Consider the following 21,744-nt stretch of genomic DNA (forward strand, 5'->3'; position numbering starts at 1 on the left):
AAGATGTTCCTACGTGGGGACTCTGTCATTGTTGTCCTGTGCAACTCACTCATTGCCGGCAAGTAGGGGCCCAAAGCCGCCTCCCACCACCCGTGAAGACCTGCCCTGTGTTGGGAATAATAAAGTCCCTGTTTTATTACTAAAAAAAAAAAAGAAAAAAAAGAGTTAATTGTTTTGTAGTCCTTCGGCGTATCTGATCCCCAAACTGCCAGAAGTAGGCATCTTTCAATTCCACTTTTCCCATTATATTTGGGATGTTATTTAAGCACAATCTAAGTATGTAACTCCCTTCTCTAGTTACGAATCTTTGAAATGCTACTTTCTACCCTTCAGGATCAAGTACAGATTCTTTATTACAGTATCCAAACTAGGTTGCTGCTTACTTACCAGTTTCTCTCTGGCCTCTTTCATAGAGCTCTATGCTCTAGTCATTTTCAACTCTATGAAATGCTTGTAATGCATCATTAAAGAATTTTAAAAATTTGTATTTTAAGTTTTTAGTATGAATTGAGTGAAGGTTTACAGAACAAATCAGTTTTACATTCAACAATTCAAACAGTTTGTATCATGTCACTAGTTGCTATCCCCACAATGTAATATAATTTATCCCACTTCTTCCCCATGTTTCCTGTTGCCATTCCTCCTCTTTCCCAATCCTTCTGAATTTTATCCTTGGGTACAAATGCTTTATTTTTTATCGTAAGGACTGCATACCTCCCAACTGTTACTATTCTCTTTATAAATCTGTCTACTGTTTGACTGAAAATTGAGCCATGGAGGTTAAGTTTAGTTCCAGACCTGAAGGGTGGGTAAAGGCCTTGGGAGCTCCCAACAGTCTTTGGAGCTCCACTAGTCTCTATCTGAGTGCTGTTGTTGTTGTTAAGTATCGTAAAGTCGGTTCTGACTCATAGTGACCCTATGCAGGGTTTCCAAGGAGTAGCTGGTAGGTTTGAACTGCTGACCTTAGGGTTCACAGTCCAGTGCTGATTTCACAACGTCACACTAGAAGTCTATAATCCTAAGTTTTTTTTATGATCAAGTTGTGTTCTACGATTTTCTTCTACTCTAACCAGGACTTTCTAATGTGATCCCTTTCAAAGCAGTTTGTAGTAGTAGCCATACATCATCTAATTCTTCTGGTCTCAGGGTTGTGGAGGCTGATGTTCTTGTGGTCCTTTTAGTCCACTATTGTTTCCAATTGTCTTTAATTTTCTTCATTAACTCTTCTTTCCTCTTGAAGGGGAGAGACCAATAGTTGTACCTTAGATGGCTGCTCACAAGATTTTAAGACCCCAGTTACTGCTCTAATGTACCATTTTTGTCTATTGTCCTTTGCACATACTGCTCCAGTGAATACTCTTCCTTCCTCAAACCCACATCCCCTACCTCTGCTGTTGAGGATTGAGTAAGGGTTGTCACATTTTCCATGTAACCTCTCTAACATGGTTTTCCCTTCCCTTCCACCCTCTAAGGTTTGGTTCCTCACATGAACGTGCAGTCAACTGTACTCACTAGACTAAAAGTTCCTTAAGGAGAGGGTATTCTCTATTACTAATGTTTACCCACCCACTATCTTCAAGTTGATTCCAATTTACAACGACCCTGTATAGGGCTTCCAAGGCTATGAATCTTTATGGAAGTAGAAAGTTCCATTTTTCTTTTGTACATCGACTGGTGGGTTTGAACCTCTGACCTTGTGGTTAACAGCCCACTGCTTATCTTACAGTGCCACCAGGGATTCTTATAATATCTGCTTAATAAATGTTTCTTAAAAACATAACTGTATGATAGAAAATACATATACTAATCTAGCAAAAATTAAACTTAAACCATTAACATCCCTTTGTTATTTTTGCTGTTATGTGCCATCAAGTCAGTTCTGACTCACAGCAACCCTGTATAGGGTTTCTGAGGAACAGCTGGCAGGTTTGAACCATCAACCTTGCAGTTAGCAGTCCAATGTTTATCATATAGCACCACACCAGGACAACTCCATCTCTCAAACATCTCCAAATTTTTCTGAGGGCTTCATTCCCTCCCTGACTACCTACAATAAGCACTGGACTGCAAATCACAAGACTTGTGGTTTGAGCTGGCCAGCTGCCCCCTAGAGAATTTAAAGCCTTGGATACCCTATACAGGGTCAATTATCAACATTTATGGAAGCATTAGGCAAATCTGCTGCACAAGACCTTTTTAAAATGTTAAAGAGCAAAGATGTCAGATTGAGGACTAAGGTGCGCCTGACCCAAGCCATAGTATTTTCAATAACCTCATATGCATGTGAAAGCTGGACAGTGAATAAGGAAGACCGTAGAAGAATTGATGCTTTTGAGTTATGGTGTTGGAGGAGAATATTGCAAGTGCCATGGGCTGCCAAAAGAACCAATAGATCCGTTTTGGAAGAAGTGTAGCCAGAGTGCTCCTTAGAGGCCAGGATGTCCAAACTTCGTCTCTCATACTTTGGACATATTGTCAGGAGGGACCAGTCACTGGAGAAGGATATCATGTTTGGTAAGGTGGAGGGTCAGAGAAAAAGAGGAAGACCCCCAACGAGATGGATTGGCCAAGTGACAGCATAGATGGACTCAAGCATGGCAACAATAGTGAGGTTGGTCCAGGATCGGGCAGTGTTTCGTTCTGCTGTACATAAGGTCACTATGAGTCGGGTACCAACTCAAAGGCACCTAACAACAACAAATGAATTGGAACCAACTCAACAGCACTTAACAACAACGACCTGACTCCTGGCTGCAGTAAGAGTGGTATTTATGAAAGGCTGGGGGGGGGTGTTATTTTTTTTTAAGATTAATACTTATTCTATACAACTTACCAGCTTATTTAGGGTTAAACTATACTACATTCAGAAAACATATTTATTTAATAATTCCAGGGATTTTGATAACTTTATAAATCTCAACAGGTATGCAACCATTTCAGCCAGTGTTAAAACACTTGGGAGGAAATATTTTCCTTTGCTTTCTCATTTCTTTCTGACCATGTAACTTCTGTTTCAGTAGCAATGACATAAGATTGTCAAGAGAACTATAAAATAGTGACATTGTAAGTTAAAAAAAAAAAAGGAAATCAGGATATAGAAACGGCATGGTTTTGAATGTCAATCTTTCCTATCATAGCATTTCAAAACATGTAAAACTCTTCAAATTAGTATTTTAAAATATTTTCATTTTATTATGTAATACACGTCATTATAGAAAAAGGTATGAAAACACATATGTAGAGATTTAAAATATTATAAAACACTGCTGTAACTACAAGAAGAAACCGGATTTAAGAAAAGATGATCACTAAGAGAAGAGAGGAGTCCTGGTGTGGTGCTGTAGGGTCAGCACTGGAGTGCTAACCACAAGGTCAGCAGTTCAAACCCACCAGCCACTCCTCAGAAACTATACAGGGTCACTATGTGTAGAATTCAACTAGATGGCACTTGACACGAAGAAGAAGAAAGGAAGGATGGGGACAGATAACAAAAGATTACAGTATTGTCATCTATAGTAATAATACACTTATGATACAAATTCAGATGCAAAATAGCCTGGAGCAATGGAAGATATAGTTATTTATATTTTTAAGATTCATTTTTTCCTTAAACATATTATCTGGCTTAGTGAATTCTCAAAGACCATCTATGAGACGGTTTCTTTGCTAAAGTGCCAATGCTTTGGTATTTTGAGCAGATGAACATACATACTAATAAGGTTCACCATTAAATTTAAGAATAATCAAATATTCTTTGGTACTTAAATTTAATGACTAAATGGTAAATATCCTTTAATAATTAATTTTAAACATTTTATTGTGAAGTCACTGAAAGTTTACAGACAAGATTATCAGCTTTACATTCAACAAATCACGCACTTTATTTCATCTTAATAATTACATTCCCTTCCATGCAATAACAGTTACCTTGCTTCCTCCCTGTGGTTCCTATTGACATTTCACCCACCTTCCTATCTCTTCTCAACTTTGTCCTTAGGTATATATTGCCCTTTTGATTTTGAATGACTAACCATTCCTTGGTGAGCATACCTTGCTAGTATTGTTGTCTCCCACTATAAACCTATTGGACTCCTGTTAACAACAAGGTTTGCAGTTCAAACTCACGAGCTGCTCCTCAGAAACCCTACACAGGGTTGCTATGAGTTGGAATTGGAACCAACATGATGGCACTTAACAACAACAATAATCCTATCTACTGTTTGGCTGAAAATTGGGACACAGTTAAGTTTAATAATTAAATGTAATGACTGAATGATGACTGCATGTGTGTATATGGACTCCTGGTGTGGCGCTATTGGATTAGCACTGGACCATGAACTACAAGGTTGGCAGTTCAAACTCACCAGCTGCTCCTCTGACAACCTATACAGGGTTGCTATGAGTTGGACTCGACGGCACTTAACAATATATTTACATACCAAAAAAAAAAAAAAAAGTCATCTGTGTGAGTTGAACAAATTCCTAGAATAAATTTTTGGGTCAAAGATTATATACACTTAAAATTCTGACACTATTATTTTGTTCTTCTGAAAGTTTAGTCAATGAAATTTCAATAAATTCAGACAGTGAACATTTTATACTAAATTTCTGCCTAGTCAAGTATTTAATCTGCCCTTCCTTATTCAAACTTCCTTGAAGACACACCTTAAAACAACTCTTAATGTTCCCTCAATGTTTTAAAATTGGGAAAGGTGTGCGACAAGGTTGTATTCTTTTACCATACTTATTCAACCTGTATGCTGAGCAAATAATACGAGAAGCTGGGTCCTATGAAGAAAAACATGGCGTCAGGATTGGAGACTCATTAACAACCTGCAATATGCAGATGATACAACCTTGCTTGCTGAAAGTGAAGAGGACTTGAAACATTTACTGATGAAGATCAAAGAGCACACCTTCGATATGGATTGCATCTCAATGTCAAGAAAACAAACATCCTCACCACTGGACCAATAAACAACATTCTTATCAACGGAGAAAAGATTGAAGTTGTCAAGGACTTCATTCTTCTTGGATCAACTATCAACACTCGCGGAAGCAGCAGTCAAGAGATCAGACGACGTATTGCATTGGGCAAATCTGCTGCATAGGAACTTTTTAAAGTATTGAAGAGCAGAGATGTCAGCTTGAGGACTAAGGTGCACCTGACCCAAGCCATGGTATTTTCAATAACCTCATATGGGTGCGAGAGCTGGACAGTGAATAAAGAAGATCGTAGAAGAATTGATGCCTTTGAGTTGTGGTGTTGGAGGAGAATACTGAAAGTGCCATGAACTGCCAAAAGAACCAATAGATCTGTTTTGGAAGAAGTGCAGCCAGAGTGCTCCTTGGAGGCCAAGATGGCTAAGCTTCATTTCTCATACTTTGGACATATTGTCCGGAGGGAACAGTCACTGGAGAAGGATGTCATGCTGGGTAGGGTGCAGGGTCAGAGAAAAAGAGGAAGACCCCTAACAAGATGGATTGGCCAGGTGGCATCATTGATGGACTCAGCGGTAGTGAGGTTGGCCCAGGATCGGACTTAGTTTCGTCCTGCTGGGCATGGGGTCGCCATGAGTCGGTTCCGACTCGATGGCACCTGACAACAACAACAAGGGTAAAGAAATCTTGGTGTGGCACTGTAGGATAAGCACTAGACTGCTAACTGCAATGTTGGGGGTGGTTCAAATTCACCAGTTGCTCCTTGAAAACCCTATACAGGGTCACTTTGAGTTGGAACTGACTCAATGGCACACAACAACTAGGGTTACAAAAAAAGAAGCTAGAAATCAAAGAAACCTAAAGCAACATTAAAAAACATATTTACAAATAGTTCAAAAAATAACATTAGCGTATAATTATGGTAAAATTGAATTTAAAAAGGCAGATGCATAGTTGTGTGTATTCAAGATTATTACAATTATGTAAAACATTGCCTACTTTAAAAATTATATTAAAAAATTCTTAATTTTAGAGTGAGAGATATTACTTCATCATAAAAATTTTTAAGACAAAATAAATTTAACATAAAAAAAGAAAAATAAGTGAAACTGAAAGAATTACTGAACTTCAAGAATTTAACACAAGAGATGTTTGGAAAAATATTAATAGGTTCAGGTCATTTTTTTTTTTTTTTAACTGAATGTTTCAATTTAAATCAGTATCTAATTAACTCCCTGCAGTGTGGCGCTGTGGGATCGCAAAAGTGTTTTGAACCAAAGAAAAAAAAAGTGTTTTGAACCACAAGGTCAGTAGTTCAAAGTCACCAGCTGTTCCTTGAAAACCCTATATATACAGGGTCACTGGGAGTCAGAACCAACTTGACGGTACTTAACAACAACAGCTGCAAAGCTGTTTGAACTGCAAGGTTGGTGGTTCAAGTTCACTAGTTGCTCCTTGGAAACCCTAAACAGGGTCGCTATGGGACGGAATCGACTCGATGGCACTTAACAACAACAACAGCAAAAAAAAAAAAAAAAAGTTAATACTCCTCTCATAATTTCTCCTATCTTTTGTCCCTTAACTCCCAATTTTAAAATTATAATTTATGTTTTCAAGATTTATAACATGTACAAGTATATTCTGTTTTTATATACCATAACTCAACAAAACTGTTCTATTTTATCTGAATGTAAGCATAGAGAGTGATGCTGGCTGCACAAGAGTCTTTATACATTGTTGTTTGCCTGAATTATTAAAAATTTTGAAAAAGGGAATGCTTTAAACTGAAAAAAAAAATGTCTAGTAATGTCCACTAATGTTAATGATGGCTATATCTGGGAAATGAAATTCCATCCTTTAAAAAATATCTTTGCCCATTTTAGTTCTCTTTTTGGCTTATGTAACTTTATAAAGAGCATGTACTGTATGTACATACTTTTTTTCTTAAAACAGAAAAATTAATTGAACCTTTGCAATTTCAAGACCTGCATCATTCCTTTAAGTCTTTCTTATGATTATAGTGAAAATGTCAACAGCATTATTTCTAATGACAAAGGATTATTATAATGGGAAAGATTAACTGCCACATAAGCATAATTAGTCCAATTAAATGTTGATACAGAATGCAGTGGAGGTATAGCTCTACTTGACTATCTTAAACCCCACTCAAAATAGTAATGTATGCATTATCAGAAAAAAAAACAACATTTTTCCATTCTACTAAACAGAATTTCTAGACTAACATTCAAAACAAAATCTAAGAGATCTGAAATATGACGAGGTTTCAAATAAGAAGGTCATAGAAAAATGATCTTTTAATTCAATCTTCCACAAACTTTTGAAGCCCTCTTCTACATGAAAAGTTTTTTAATATTCTTAGTTTTGCACACTTTTGTTAATCCAAAAAAATTCCTCACCTGTTAACACAATGAAAGCCCCTAAAACTTAACTACATTCAGCTACAACTCTTATTTCAAAAATAAATTATTTTAAAGTAAACAGGTGGTTAGATATAACACAATATTTGTTGAAATTTTTTCTTTTAATCCTGATCAGATTAATTTTAAGAGCTAAAAGATTCCACAGAGATTATATAGTTCTCTATTTTTTAGAGGTGTAAACACGATCCAGAGAAGTACAGAGTTTCAATATGATGCTTCTTCAACAGTTTAGATTAGAAGCAAAAGTGAGATCAACAGGAAAGTGTGCAAAATTAAGAGGCCAAGAAACTATTTTCTTTTTTTTCCCACATCTGGAGTTGTCATCAGTACACTGACAAAAGCATTCCTTTTCTCCCTAATTCAGCTAAAATTTCTAGAAGTCACATAGTATTAATTTAGCCATATGGCTAGTTGTCTATCTTCCAGATTGCATTCCTACATAAAAAAAAAAAAAAAGAGTTATTTTGAAGTATGGTATATCAAGTAAGAAAACTGTGGAACAATTTTACTTTTTTTTTAAAGATTACCAAGAAGCAGAGGTTATGCTCTGTTCAGGAAAACACATTTTCAGTTCACTTTTGTTCTGACACTAAGGGCATTTGCTCAATTTGTAAGACCTGACTCAAGTGATCATTTTCAAGCCTAGTAAATGAGAAAAACTTATATTCTTTAAAATAAACATCTGAACCATAGCCTAAGTGGCTGTTTATGCCTCACATTCAACTAAGGTTCCTACTTAGAAATATGGTCTTTGCCTACAAGAAGTTACCACTTGACTGAGAAATTAAATTAATAAGAGTTTAAAAGCCAAATAAAACATGACAATGGTTACTGTTATTGATATGTGTCAGGTTCTAAATGAAACATTTCCTACAATGAATTGTTTATAATAGCACTGTGGTTGTTGTGTGCTGTCAAGCTGATTCTGACTCAGAGACACCCTATAGGGCAGAGTAGAACTGCGTCACAGGGTTTCCTAGACTGATTGCTAGATCTTTATTCTCTCATTGCAGCTGGGAGATTTGAAACCTCAACCTTTTGGTTAGCAGCTGAATGTTTAACCATTGTGCCACCAGTACTGGCATGGATTGAATTGTGGCTGCTGCAAAATATGTGTCAATTTGGCTGGACCATAACTCTCAGTGGTTTGGCAGTTATGTAATGATGTAATGTGGTAGTTATGTGATGATCTCTCATGATGCGATCTGATGCAGTAAACCAATAAGAAGATTAAGGATAGAAATTGGTAAGTGCCATTGAGTCTGGGGTTAGTGCCATTGAGTCTGTTCCATCTCATAGAGGGTTTCCAACAGCTGGTGGGTTTGAACTGCTGACCTTGTAGTTAACAGTCTAATGCTTACACACACCAAGACTCAATCCCACCATGACGCAGATTCAATGTACAGGAAATTCTCAAGGGTGTGGCAAGCAACATTTTCTATCTTTCAAGAGATAAAAGGAAAAAGACATGAGCAAAGATAGAGGGACCTGCTACCAACAAGAAAGAAAAGAGGAATGGAGTGCATTCTTTGGACCCAGGGTCTCTGCACTGTGAAGCTCCTAGATCTAGGAAATGACTGACGTCAAAACACACCAAGATCTGTTTTATCAGCATTAGATAACTAAGACAAGGGTATATGAGAAAATTAGAAAATACAAAACCTCTATTCATACACTAACTCTTGTTCATTGTTCTTGTTCACCTCCAGAATTCAGGTTAAGAGTTATCAGTTCCCAAAACCTTCTCTAAACTCCCTTTTCTGTGCCTTCTCTCTTCCACTATACCTCTTCCCATCACCTATCTTTGTTGTTATCAGGTGCTGTTGAGTCAGTTCTGACTCACAGCCACTCTACATAGGGTTTCCAAGGAGTGGCGGGTGAGTTTGAATCACCAACTTTGTGGTTAGTAGTACAATGTTTATCCTACAGTGCCACACAACCTATCATATTCTGATCCCACACGGTAATATGTTAGCTTCCTTAATAGTCCCCATAGTTGTGAGTATGGTGTCTGAGTTCTTTGTGGTGGCCACTGCAATGAATTATCGAACCCAGCTGAGTAGAGAATGCTGTGGGAGAATGGTTTGTGTCATATTTTACAGTCTTCTCAACCACCCTCAGGTCACTAAATCATAAATGATCTCAAAACCAGAGACTAAAGTCTTTGTTCTCTTTCTATATCCAGCACTTGACATCCAGTAAATTTTTGGTGTCCAAACAAATGAGTGAAAATATATTTTCATAATCCTAATGACAATACCTATTGCCATTTTTTACTCCTGTGATGTGTGAGGAATTTAATGAAAAGCTTTTATTTCACAGTGGATAGTAAGTGCTCAATAAATGGTATTACTAAGAGATATCTTTGCAAGGAAAAAAGGATGATTAAAAAGCACTATTTAAGAACTAAAAGGGTGAGAGGTTAAAAGATTAATCCCCAAAGTCAAAAGCATTAATAGGTCCACTCCTCTTATAGGGAGCTTAACAATTTAACAATAAAGATTCTAATAAATGAGAAGTTTTAAATATACTAGGAAATAAAGAATTCATTGTCCATGAGTCAATAATATCTATATGAAAATATTGAACAAAGGTAATGATGACAACAGAATCTTGATCACAGCAGGAAATAAGTTTAGTTTGCTTTGGTCAGACTACTGCTCATTTTCTCAGCTAAGGTTAGTGTTACTGAACTGAGATAACATTTAGTTTTAAATGTGCTTGAAAAGTTAGATTCTTTAAGATGTATTTAAAATTTTTTTGGTTGTTTTTACGAGACAATGAACATTTTAATATTTTAAAAACAGACTGTGGCAGCTATGGAGTCCCTGGATGGTACAAACCATTAAAGTATTTAGACACTGAAAAAAAAGGTTGGAGGTTCAACTCTATCCAGAGGTACTTTGGATGAAAAGGACTGGCAATCTACTTTTGAAAAAGCAGTCAAACTCTATGAAGCAAAGTTGTACTCTTACATACATGGAATTACCACGAGTGCTTAACTCCACAGCAACTATTTTATTGGTGACAACTACTTCTTGGGGAGCTCGATGGCTTTGCAGGATAATTACTGGGCTTCAAACCACAAGGTAGGCAGTTTGAACCCACCAGCTTTGCTGTTGTTGTTGCGAAGTGCCGTTGACTTGGTTCCGACCCATAGTGACCCTGTATAGGGTTTACGAGGAGCGGCTGGTGAGCTTCAGTCGCTGACCTTGCATCTCAAACAACTTTGCAGTCTGGTGCATTAACACACAGCGCCACACCAGGTTCTTGTTGTTGTTGTTGTTATGTGCCGTGGAGTTGGTTCCAACTCATAGCGACCCTGTACAGGGTTTCCAAGGCTGTAAATCTTTACGGGTGCAGAAAGCCTCATCTTTCTCCCGTGGAACCACACCAGGTGCTAGGGTGAGGGAAATGAAGCTTTCTGCTCTGCAAAGATTTACAGGCTTGGAAACCCTATACAGGGTCACTATGAGTCAGAACTAACTTGACAGCACTTAACAACAACACTTACTACTCACTCCTCAGAAGAATCTTAAGGAAATAATGACATAATTTTTTACTGGTGATTAGGATATATGGCCTAGTGCCATTATTATTTAGGTCTATAATTCTTGAAATATTAGTCTCTTTATATTGTGTTGTACTTACCTGTTTTTGGAAATAGATATTACTTCTTAAAAAGAACTATAATATTGGGCTCTAGACAGAGGATGGACTCCCTGTGGCACTCTTGGTAGAGCACAGAAGGATTAGCACTGGACTGCAAACTGTAGTCACAGTTCAATCCAACCAATTGTTCCTTAAAAACCTTATACAGGGTCACTATGAGTTGGAACAGACTCGACAGTACTTAACAACATTCTCCTCAGAAGGAGCCCTAGTAGTGTAGTGGATTATGAGCTGGGCTGCTAACCACAAGGTCAATAGTTTGAATCTATCAGTTGCTCCACAGAAGAAAGGTGAGGCTTTCTGCTTCTGTAAAGATTAACAGCCTTGGAAGATCTATACAGGGTCACTATGAGTCAGAATTGACTTGGTGGAACACAGTCTCCACCACCATTCTCTTCAGGGAGTCCTGGTGTGAAACTGAAGGATAAATACTGGACCGCTAAGCACAAGGTCGGCAATTCAAACCCATCAGCTGCTCCTTGGAAACCCTATACAAGGTTGATAGGAGTTGGAACTGACTTGTTGTTGGCACATCATTCTCCCCAGGGAGTCTTGGTGTGGTGCTGTGGGATAAGCACTGTACTACTAATCCTATAGAGTCCTAGTGTGGCGCTGTGGGTTAACGCGCCAGACTGCAAAGCTGTTTAAACTGCAAGATCGGCAGTTCAAGCTTACTAGTCATTCCTTGGAAACCCCATACAGGGTCGCTATGGGTTGGAACTGACTCAACGGCACTTAACAACAACAGCTAATCCTATACAGGGTTGCTATTGAGTTGGAACCAACTCGACAGCATTTAACAGTTCTCCTCAGGTGTGGCATTGTACGATAAGCACTGGATTGCTAACCACAAGGTCAGCAATTCAAACCCACCAGCTGCCCCTCAGAAATCCTGTATGAGTCAGAACTGACTTGAGCACTTAACAACAAAAACAATAATTTTTCCTAGAAGAGTCGTAGTGTGGCGCTATAAGATAAGAACTGGACTGCTAACAGCAAGGTCGGCCGGCTGTTCAAATTCCCCAAGTAGCTCTTTAGAAACCTTGGAATTGACAACATACTTCTCCATATTATTCCAGTTTATGGTCATCTCTCCTCTAATTCCATGGCAAATAGTACTCTAACATATAATAATTAATTTTTTTAATAGTTGTTAACATTAAAAGTGTTTTTGTGTGTGCACATACAGAAAAGTGTACAAAATAAAAACCAAGGAACAGTTCAATGAATTATTCCAAGGTGAATATCCAAGAAACTCATCCTAGATTCAGACACAGAAAATTACATGCTGTTCAGTTGCAGTGTGTCATAGCAGGGTGAGTTTCCAAGACTGTAAATCTTTACAAGAACAGACAGTCAGGTGGTGTCTTCATTGGAACTGCTGGTGGGTTCAAACTACTCATCAACTGGTCGGCAGCTAAATGCTTGGTACCATGGTACCACCAGGTTAACAACAACTGCTACTATTGTTAAGTGCTGTCGAGTCGGTTCCAACTCATAGTGACCCTGTTCAGGGTTTCTGAGGAGTGGCTGTTGAGTTTGAACCATCAACCTTACAGTTCAAACTGACCTTGCAGTCGAGTATTTATTCTATAGCATCACATCAAGTACTCCAGGATTCAGAAAACTGTTAGTACCCAGAAATCTCCTCATGCTCCTTTCTAATCACAAACCTCTTCTCCCACACAATAGTAACCAGACAATTCATTTCTATCCATTTTGCTGTTGATGGGTGTTTAGGATTTCTTAGCATTTAAAAAGCCAACATGGAGTAAATCATTCCTATTCCAAACTGACACGAACCAAATAACTTTTTCTTTCAATATACTCTTCTTGTACAGCGAATATTTCCTGGGCACTACATAAATATTTCATAACAAGCATTTATACCTAATCTTCAGTTCTACTCTGACATTCAATTTTGTGTTTGTATTTATTTGCCTTTTATAAAACCAGAGCCTTATCAACTTTCTTGGCTGTTTTGAATTGTGTTCTCCAAAATTATGTGTCAACTTATCTGGGCCATGATTTTTAGTGGTTTGGCAGTTATGTAATGATGCAATATGGCAGATAAGTGATGATTCCTCATGATGTGATCTACCAATAAGATAAGGTGCACACCCTTAATCTCATCATACTCCTGATATGATGTAAGGGACGTTTTCCTGGGATGTGGCCTACAACACATTTTATCTTACAAGAGATGAAAGGAGAGAGAAAGGGGGACTTACTACCACCAAGAAAGAAGAGCTACGAGCAGAGTGCATCCTTTAGACACAGGGTTCCTGTGCTGTAAACCTCCTAGATCCAGGGTAAGATTAATGTCAAGACATATAAAGTTCTCAGGGATGCTGGGCCCACAGATGTTGAAAGTACACAAGGAATTTCCCCAGAGCTGACAAACAGTGAAAGCTTTCCCTAGTGCTAGCACTATGAATTTGGACTTCTAGCCTCCTAAACTGTAAGAAAATAAATTTGTTTGTTAAAGCCATCCACTTGTGGTATTTCTGTTATAGTAGCACTAGATACCTAAGACACCAGTAATTAGGAAACTATACTGTGGGAAAAAATTTAAATATATCTATGTCTGGGCCAAGTATATCTGGACATGTCTCTAATATTAGTTAACAACAAAATCACAGGATATAACAGGTCTTGTAAGTTCTGTTCAAGATGGTAAATTTGACATGGGGGCGAAAAAAAGGGGAAAGTAGTAAAAAAAAGTAAATGAAAAGAATTCACTTCTAACTAAGGTCAATCAATTAAGCCAAATTTAGTATTTCTTTATATAAAGCAACATTTTAATTTTAGTATGCTTTCAAAATTAATGCCAATCATAAATACACCTTTTTTTTTTTTTTTGTATTTACTAAAGACTTTCTTAGAAAGGAAACAGATTGCTTCAAATATTACATTTATAGACCAGCAGTCCCTGGGTTATGAACGAAATCAGTTCCTAAGTGTATCTGTAAGTTGAATTTGTAGGTAAAGACAAAGTGCATACAGTTCTTACTTAGCCTTATTTTAATGCAATAAATAGCTCAGTCTTTTCAATGATTTAAAAGCTTCATGTACAGGAAGTGAAAGCGATTGTGATGAAAATTTGTCTCCTTCAATAAAGATTTCCAGTCTCAGAAACCCTTTATAGGGTCGCTATGAGTCAGAATCGACTTGAAGGCACTTAACAACAAGAACAGTGACCCTATAAGACAAAACAGAACTGTCCTATACAGTTTCCAAGGCCGTAAATCAGGGATGGTTGTTGTTAAGTGTCATTGAGTTGGTTCTGACTCATTGTGACCCTATACAGGGTTTCTGAGGAACAGCTGGTTGGGTTTGAATCATTGACCTTGTAGCTTGCAATCCAGTGCTAATTTTATACACCAGGAGTCCAAATCAGGGGCTGTTGTTGTTGTTGTTAAGTGCCGTGGAGTCCGTTCTGACACATAGCGACCTTGTACAGGGTTTCCGAGGCTGTAAATCTTTATCAGAGAAGAAAGCCTCATCTTTCTCCTGTGGAACAGCTGGTAGTTTCGAACTGCTGAACTTGAGGTTAGCAGCCCAATTTGTAACCACTATGCTACCAGAGCTCCTTAAATCAGGGGTAGGGAACCTTTTTCTGCCAAAATTTATAAAATTATTCACAGGCTGTACAAAATCATCAACTTAAAAATTAGCCTGCTATATTTGGTCAAACATTTAGTTAACTCACCTCTAATGTGATGGCTAGAACTGCAGATGCCTTGGCAGGGCCAGACCAAATGATTTCATGGGCCTTATATGGACCACAGGCTAGACATTCCCCACCCCTGTAACAGAAGCAGACCTGCCACACATTCTTCCTTGGAGCAGCTGGTAGGTTCAAACAGCCAGCTTTTTGGTTAATAGCTGAGCACTTTAGTCACTGTGACCAGAGCTCCCTACCTCAGATACACTGAATCAGAATTGACATTTTAACAAAATCCCCACCTTGCAAAATTATCAGCAGGAGGGTCAAACCAGAATGAAGCAGTTCTAAGCCCTGAAATTCACATTACATTAATAGAATAGTATTAGTTGACAAGTTGTCCAAAAGTCTGATGTTTGTAACCCAGAAACTCTCAAACACTTTAAGAGAGAAGAAAGTGATGGGAAAGCAGACAGTAAAAGCAAAGATAATGTATACTATAGTAGAAATGCCAAGAAAATACTTGGTTAAAGAACAAGACTTATCTCAAGACAATTCTACTTAAGATAAATGTTTTATTAATAAGAAAAAATTTTAGAAAAGTGAAAGTTGAAATAAATTTTAAAACACTGCATAAAATTAAAATTTGTTGTTGCTAGTAAATGCTGTCAAGTTGATTTTAACCCGTAGCGACCCTGTATAGGGATTCCAAGGAGCAAAGGGTGAGTTTGAATCACCGATCTTGTGGTTCATATTGACTTTGCAGTCCAGGGCATCACACCAGGAGTCCTATGGAACACTTCACAAATTTGCATGTTATTCTTGCACAGGGGCCATGCTAATCTCGGTATCATTCCAATTTTAGTATATGTGCTGCTGAGTCTTAATTAATTGTTGATATTAAAATTTCTAAAGATTCCTAGAAGAGAATACAACAATTATTTCTGCTGCAAGAGTCCTGGTGTGGTACTATATGATAAGCATTAGACTGCTAACTTCAAGGGCAGTGGTTCAAACCTATCAGTTGCTCCTCAGAAACCCTATACAGAGTTGGTAGGAGTCAGAACCAACTTGACGATACTGAACAACAACAATACAATATTATAAGAACTCTATCATTTATTTCTGTAAGATAAATAAAAATAATCACCCTTATTCTTGGTTTTTTAATTTAAAAAAAAATTTTCCCCCTAAAAATGCTCAGGAAGAGATGGAGGCAAAGACGATCACGTGGAGAGATGGAGCAGTTGGGGACTTTAGACGCAGAGAGGGAGAGGGGCTGTGTGCTGACGACCGGGGAGGCAGGCTTGTAGTATATACCCTTTGGTTGGTTGATGATGCAGGGAGAGGATTGTAACCATGGCAATGAAACAATATATGATAGGATGAATGTAAAACTAATGTTCTCCCATGTAAACTATCACATAATTCACATTAAAACATTAAAAAAAAAAAAAAGCTCAGGAAAATGTCAAACATCATAAGAAATAATGATTTCACCATCAGTTCTGACTCAGAAAACTTTACACCATTTGATCCTCATCTGTATCATCTAAAACTTTGAAGCAATTTTGTAATTAAATTACAACTCAAGTAATTATACTTCTGGATTTTACTCTCCAAGTATCAGTTACCCTTCAAACTCCTCCATCCTCAGTGGGCTGGAGCACAATTGAAAGTTCAACATTGCATTAAGGAAAGTATTTCATCTGATTACTTCCTAAATATATTCCACAATTTAAGAGCCTGAGACAGTGTAGCAAGTCCAACTGCAGTACCTCTTTATCCTTTAGTCCCAGCAGCAATACTTCTTCCATAAGTGTGAGGCGGATATCCTTAGAGTCTCCAGAGTCTTCACTGTCTGGATTCCTCTCTTCATTAGTGTCTTCCTTACTTTCCACTTTCTTCTCAGAGTTCTTGCCTACTTCAGTGCGACGGGTACGGTGAGTTAAAGTGGTCATTCTTATTTATTTCTGGAAAGGGTGGTAAAAGAATATCTATATGTGTGCCTATAAACATAAACACATAAATGAGGTGGATTTCAAAAAGTTTGTGGAAAAATTCTTCTCTCTTAAAGCCATTTTTCCATGGATTTTTTTGAAGCCCCCCTCATAGATATTCATACATTCATGCCAAAAATATAGTAAATAAACATTTACCAACTTAAATAGAGAAGGAAAAGGCAGAAAAAATGGATGGATAACACAATTTTTTTTTTAATCAAAAGTAAATAGCTTGTATTCCAGAGAACACTGTCAAGAGATCAAATTATAAATTCTAAAAGTCCAATAGAAATGACTATCATTTAAGTATCTTTATTTTTGTGCATAATCTATACAACCCAGGAGTGACTCTCCACACTTACAACTACTCTTTCACAAAACGGATCCCTAAGTTAAATAAAATGGAACAGAAAAAAACTGTGAGCTTCTAGCCCCAAAATGCATATACTTTATGTAGTAATTTCTATAAATATTCAATATTATATTATAAAATATAAAAGGATGAGAAAAACTAAACAGAACTACTCTTGTGTGCCATCAAGGTGATTCTGACTCAGATCCTCCCAGTAAAGGTTTCTGAGAGCAGCTGGTGGGTTTGAACTGCCAATCTTGTGGCTAGCCATCCAGTGCCTACCCTACAGCGCCACTAGACTTCCTAGTATCTATTTCTCATACACTAATGACTCATTTCATGTACTCACTTTTGGAGGTCAATCGTCTAAAGAATAGCTTTCAGAAGAGCATGTGTAGTAATTCCAAATGTCGTTGTTGTTGTTGTGTGCCATGGAGTCAATTCCGACTCATAGCGACCCTGTACAGGGTTTCCAAGGCTGTAAATCTTTACGAGAGCAGAAAGCCTCATCTTTCTCCCGCAGAACAGCTGGTAGTTTTGAACCGCTGACCTTGTAGTTAGCAGCCTGATTCGTAACCACTACGCTACTAGAACTCCTTAGTAATTCCAAATAGTCAGGAAATTTTTCATCTCCAGACCTAAGTAATCATCTTGAAAATACACATACAGCTGCCACACACACCAAAGTGTTAAGAGATTAGGAAATGCTTTCCAAACTATAAAAAAGTATGGAAGCACATGCCCTTTTATATCATACACTACAGTCATTTTAAATAAAATCTAGTCAGAAAAAATTTCACTAAATCATCTGTGATAAAATTTAATGTTAGCAAATTTTTGTTGCTGTTGTTAAGTGCCATAGAGTCAGTTCTGACCTATAGCGATCCTGTATAGGGTTTCCAAGGAAAAGCTAGTGAATCTGAACTGCCAATTTTATGGTTCAAACAGACCTTAGAGTCCAGCACATTATCGTGCAGTGCCACAACAGGAAATGCCACACCAAGAAGCACTCTTTAGATATATCTAAATGTCAGTTTTTAAAGATGATATATAATATATACTTTTAATTGTAATTGTTAAATGCCATGGAGTAGGTTCCGACTCATAGCAACTTTACATAGGTTTCTAAAGAGCATTTGGTGGGTTTGAACGGCTGACCTTGTGGTTAGTAGTCCAGTGCTTATACTACAGCACCACAAGAGTACCTTTTTTGAGGTCAGAAGAATGGCACTTCAGAGCCTCTGTGACTGGACCCCATTCTATCTTCTAGCAGTATTTCCCATTACTCCCAATTATTTGTACTGTTGTGAAGCCTGGTCTCAAACTGCCCTATACTTTCTGCCTCTGCTTCTTTATTCAAGCTGGTGTTCTCTCCCTTTTCCCTTCTCTAAATTCTACTCATTCTTCAAAGGCTCATTGAAAATCTTTGGTGAAGCCTATGTGAATATCCTTCTCTGTTATTCTTATGGACCATGATAAGAACTGGTCTCTCCTTAGACTGTATTTCCACAGAACTTCATTTATACTTACTTTCTTGGAAAGTATTTACTATATAGTCTTTATTTTGGTATGACTGTCTCTGAACTGTAAACTTCTTGAGAGCAGGGATACTATCTTCTTGGTTTATTATTCTGTTTTGTTTTGTTTTTAATGTTCTTCACAGCAATTAGCACAATTTCTTTAGCGTTATAACTGCTCAATAAATATATACTGATTAAAAGGAATACTCAAAAATGCATGTGAACATTTAAAATAGAAATACAAATGAAGTAACTTACGAAAAGATTTTTGTACAAGAATATATTTCAAATATAATTCTTGGGAGGCAGGAAGAAGAGTGAAGGTGGAAGACAACGATGAAACAGATGCTTAAGGGTGCTACTCCTATCTGATAATACGAATAAAACATACTTTAAATCTTACTCAGAAAAAATAAAGAGAATTTGAGAAATTAACTCGCCCCAGGTATTTACCAGGTTTTTTGTTTTTTTAAATCCTACTTCAAAATGCACATGGCCAAAATAGATATATAAAAATATTACAATTCCCGTGAAATAAACACTGAGGTTTTTAAATTATTACCATTATTTTGGACATGAGAAAATGTTTTTCCCCAGTTGCTTACCTGATATTATTTCTGGGTTACAGCTGGACGCAGACCACAGCTTGCGCTATATTTTATAGGGGGACACCTGTCCCCAACCCACCCCAACCCACCCCGCCCCGCCCAGATCCTAGTGGGTGAAAAACTTCTCAGCCACGTAGAGAACACAAACTTCCTGATCCTTCGATGAAGAGAAGGAATAACACATCAGCTTCCTCAGAATCACTAGGCAACCTACCTTGGTGTTTCTTCATTGGGCCAATCAGAAACCACCAAGATTGAGTCCAGCCAATCGGAGCTTATGAGGGGAGGCTCTCCCCTGGCTATTGTATTGCGATCCAGACAAACACCACCAAACGGAGGCAGGTTTGGGTTCAACCTGACAGCTGGTCAATCCAATGAAGGAACCTTGGTTGAAGAAAGAGAAGAGGGCTGCCCTCCCCACCCCCATAAAACCGGCCAATCAAAGCGTCCAGTGAGCTAACAAGAGTTATCCATTTACAAAGACGTCTGTTGATCAACCTCCGTGTAGCAGGTGTGTTACGATAGCATTATATACTGGGACAATTAGGTGAGATACGTTGGATTCCAAGCAATAATCCAGAGAATAAATAAACATTTAAATATTTTCCAGACAGTAAGCGTATCCCTTATTTCCTATTCCAGAAAAACCTGATGGGTCAGTTGGCGGACATTTATTTGGTTTACATTAACCGTTTATCTGGGTATATTTCTACCATGGCATACACATCAACATTCAGTACAGCGCTTATTATTAACAAAGCCACGGACAATGTGTTTTTAGAATATAGCTGCTGCGAATGCAAGCGGCAAACTTGTTTTTTTCTAAAGCAAAGGAACTGAGTAAGGCCCAGATAACCACTTAAAAGCACAGTATTTCACAGTACTATTTCAAAATTCTAGGAAGTGTCCTCAACTCTTGCAAAGTAACAGCTACTGAAATGATCTAAAAATTATTTAGAGCCTAAACGTTTTCTGCTAATTAAATAAAAATTAGAAGACAAGAGCCTACGTTATGTGTAATATTTTATTTATACTGCTAAAAATGCTAGATTTTAAAAATCTGTCATATTTTTTCCTGTAGTAAAAAGTGTCAAAAAAGGTAACACACCAATATTTTTATTGCACATAATGCATTATCATTTTAATACACTATTATTAAAGTACCAGAAGAACATTGTTTTAGTAACAAACAATACAATGGCAAACTTAGCTAATTAAAATAGTCTAGTTTTAATATAAGTACAAAGTGAATCCCTACCAAATTTTAATAGCATAAACATTATTTGTTTTAAAAAAATGGCTTTAGAGAGCCCTTAAAGTTAATATAAGCTTAAAGACAACGTCCATCAAAATGGAAGACAGATTAATACTAAGTAGACAGTGAACGAAATCAATTATGACATTGGTGCTTTTGATCTTACTGAAATTTTTTCTTGGATTTATGTCAGATAAGATTAAGTACTACAACATGACAGTCAGCTAAGAACTTCATTTTAGTGTATGAACTGCTTAAGACTACATATAAATTTTCAGAGGTATGGAAAACACACCAGTGTCCTTTAGTTATTGTTGAGAAAAACTTTGCAAATGTGAAGACAATAAAATAATTTTTATATATGTTCCTTTGGTTCACTAAACTTTCTCCTTTTTGGTACTGAGTCTTGACTAGAAGAATCAAAATGATGAAGGACCTGTTGAAAGAAAACACCACCTTAGATACTTATATACTTTCCAGTTTAAATGTATTTCATTTAAAACCTTTTTTTCATTTTTCTAAGGTTTCTTTATCATTATTATGAATAGCAGAACTATTTCTTACTAAGGTAAGAATGTCTGGATTCTTTAAACATAGTGTAAATTTATTAAAATATTTACATCTTCCAATGGTTGTTGAAAAAATATTTTTTCAAAATATAAGGTCTTTATTAGGCCTGTTGGAATAGTTACAAAATAGATTTAACATTATATCCTCACAATATTCAAATATTTGGGGAGTATAAGAAAGGGAAAAATATTTTAAAATGCACTACAAATAGAAAAGCACACTACTTTGACACCAGGCAAGACTTAAGTCATGTCTTTCTTGTTTGGTGCTCAGAAGTAACTGATGGATACTAAAAATTTAATGCACATTTCTGAATGAATGGGAGGATGAATTGTTGTTGTTGTTAGGTGCCATCAAGTCAGTACTGATTCATAGCAACCCTACGCACAACAGAACAAAACACTGCGTGGTCCTGGGCCAACCTCACAATTGTTGCCATGCTTGAGCCCACTGATGCCGCCAATTTGCCAATCCATTTTGCTGGGGGTCTTCCTCTTTTTCTCTGACCCTCCACCTTACCAAACATGGTATCCCTCTCCAGTGACTGGTCCCTCCGGACAATATGTCCGAAGTATAACAGACCAAGTCTGGCCATCCTGGCCTCCAAGGCGCATTCAAGCTGTACTTCTTCCAGACAGATCTGTTGATTCTTTTGGCAGCCCATGGTACTTTCAATATTCTCCTCCAACACCATAACTCAAAAGCATCAATTCTT

General features: G+C 37.3%; 2 protein-coding genes across 2 annotated transcripts in view; both read right to left on the reverse strand.

Moving 5' to 3' along the window:
• The window catches only part of GOLPH3L (golgi phosphoprotein 3-like), a 90,804-nt gene extending 71,410 nt beyond the window's left edge, over positions 1 to 19,394 (reverse strand). The window contains exons 1-2 of the mRNA XM_006861702.1: positions 19,202 to 19,394; positions 16,500 to 16,694 (exon numbers count right to left, since the gene is read on the reverse strand). Coding sequence (XP_006861764.1) covers positions 16,500 to 16,682 — 183 coding nt within the window. The 5' untranslated portion in view covers positions 16,683 to 16,694; positions 19,202 to 19,394. The remainder of the gene's footprint in view (positions 1 to 16,499; positions 16,695 to 19,201) is intronic.
• Positions 19,395 to 20,814: 1,420 nt separating this feature from the next.
• HORMAD1 (HORMA domain containing 1) overlaps positions 20,815 to 21,744 on the reverse strand; it is a 30,514-nt gene continuing 29,584 nt past the window's right edge. Inside the window, exon 14 of the mRNA XM_006861703.1 lies at positions 20,815 to 20,895. Coding sequence (XP_006861765.1) covers positions 20,815 to 20,895 — 81 coding nt within the window. The remainder of the gene's footprint in view (positions 20,896 to 21,744) is intronic.

This window comes from Chrysochloris asiatica, unplaced genomic scaffold, assembly GCF_000296735.1.
Source record: "Chrysochloris asiatica unplaced genomic scaffold, ChrAsi1.0 scaffold00042, whole genome shotgun sequence".
In the NCBI taxonomy this organism is placed as follows: domain Eukaryota; kingdom Metazoa; phylum Chordata; class Mammalia; order Afrosoricida; family Chrysochloridae; genus Chrysochloris; species Chrysochloris asiatica.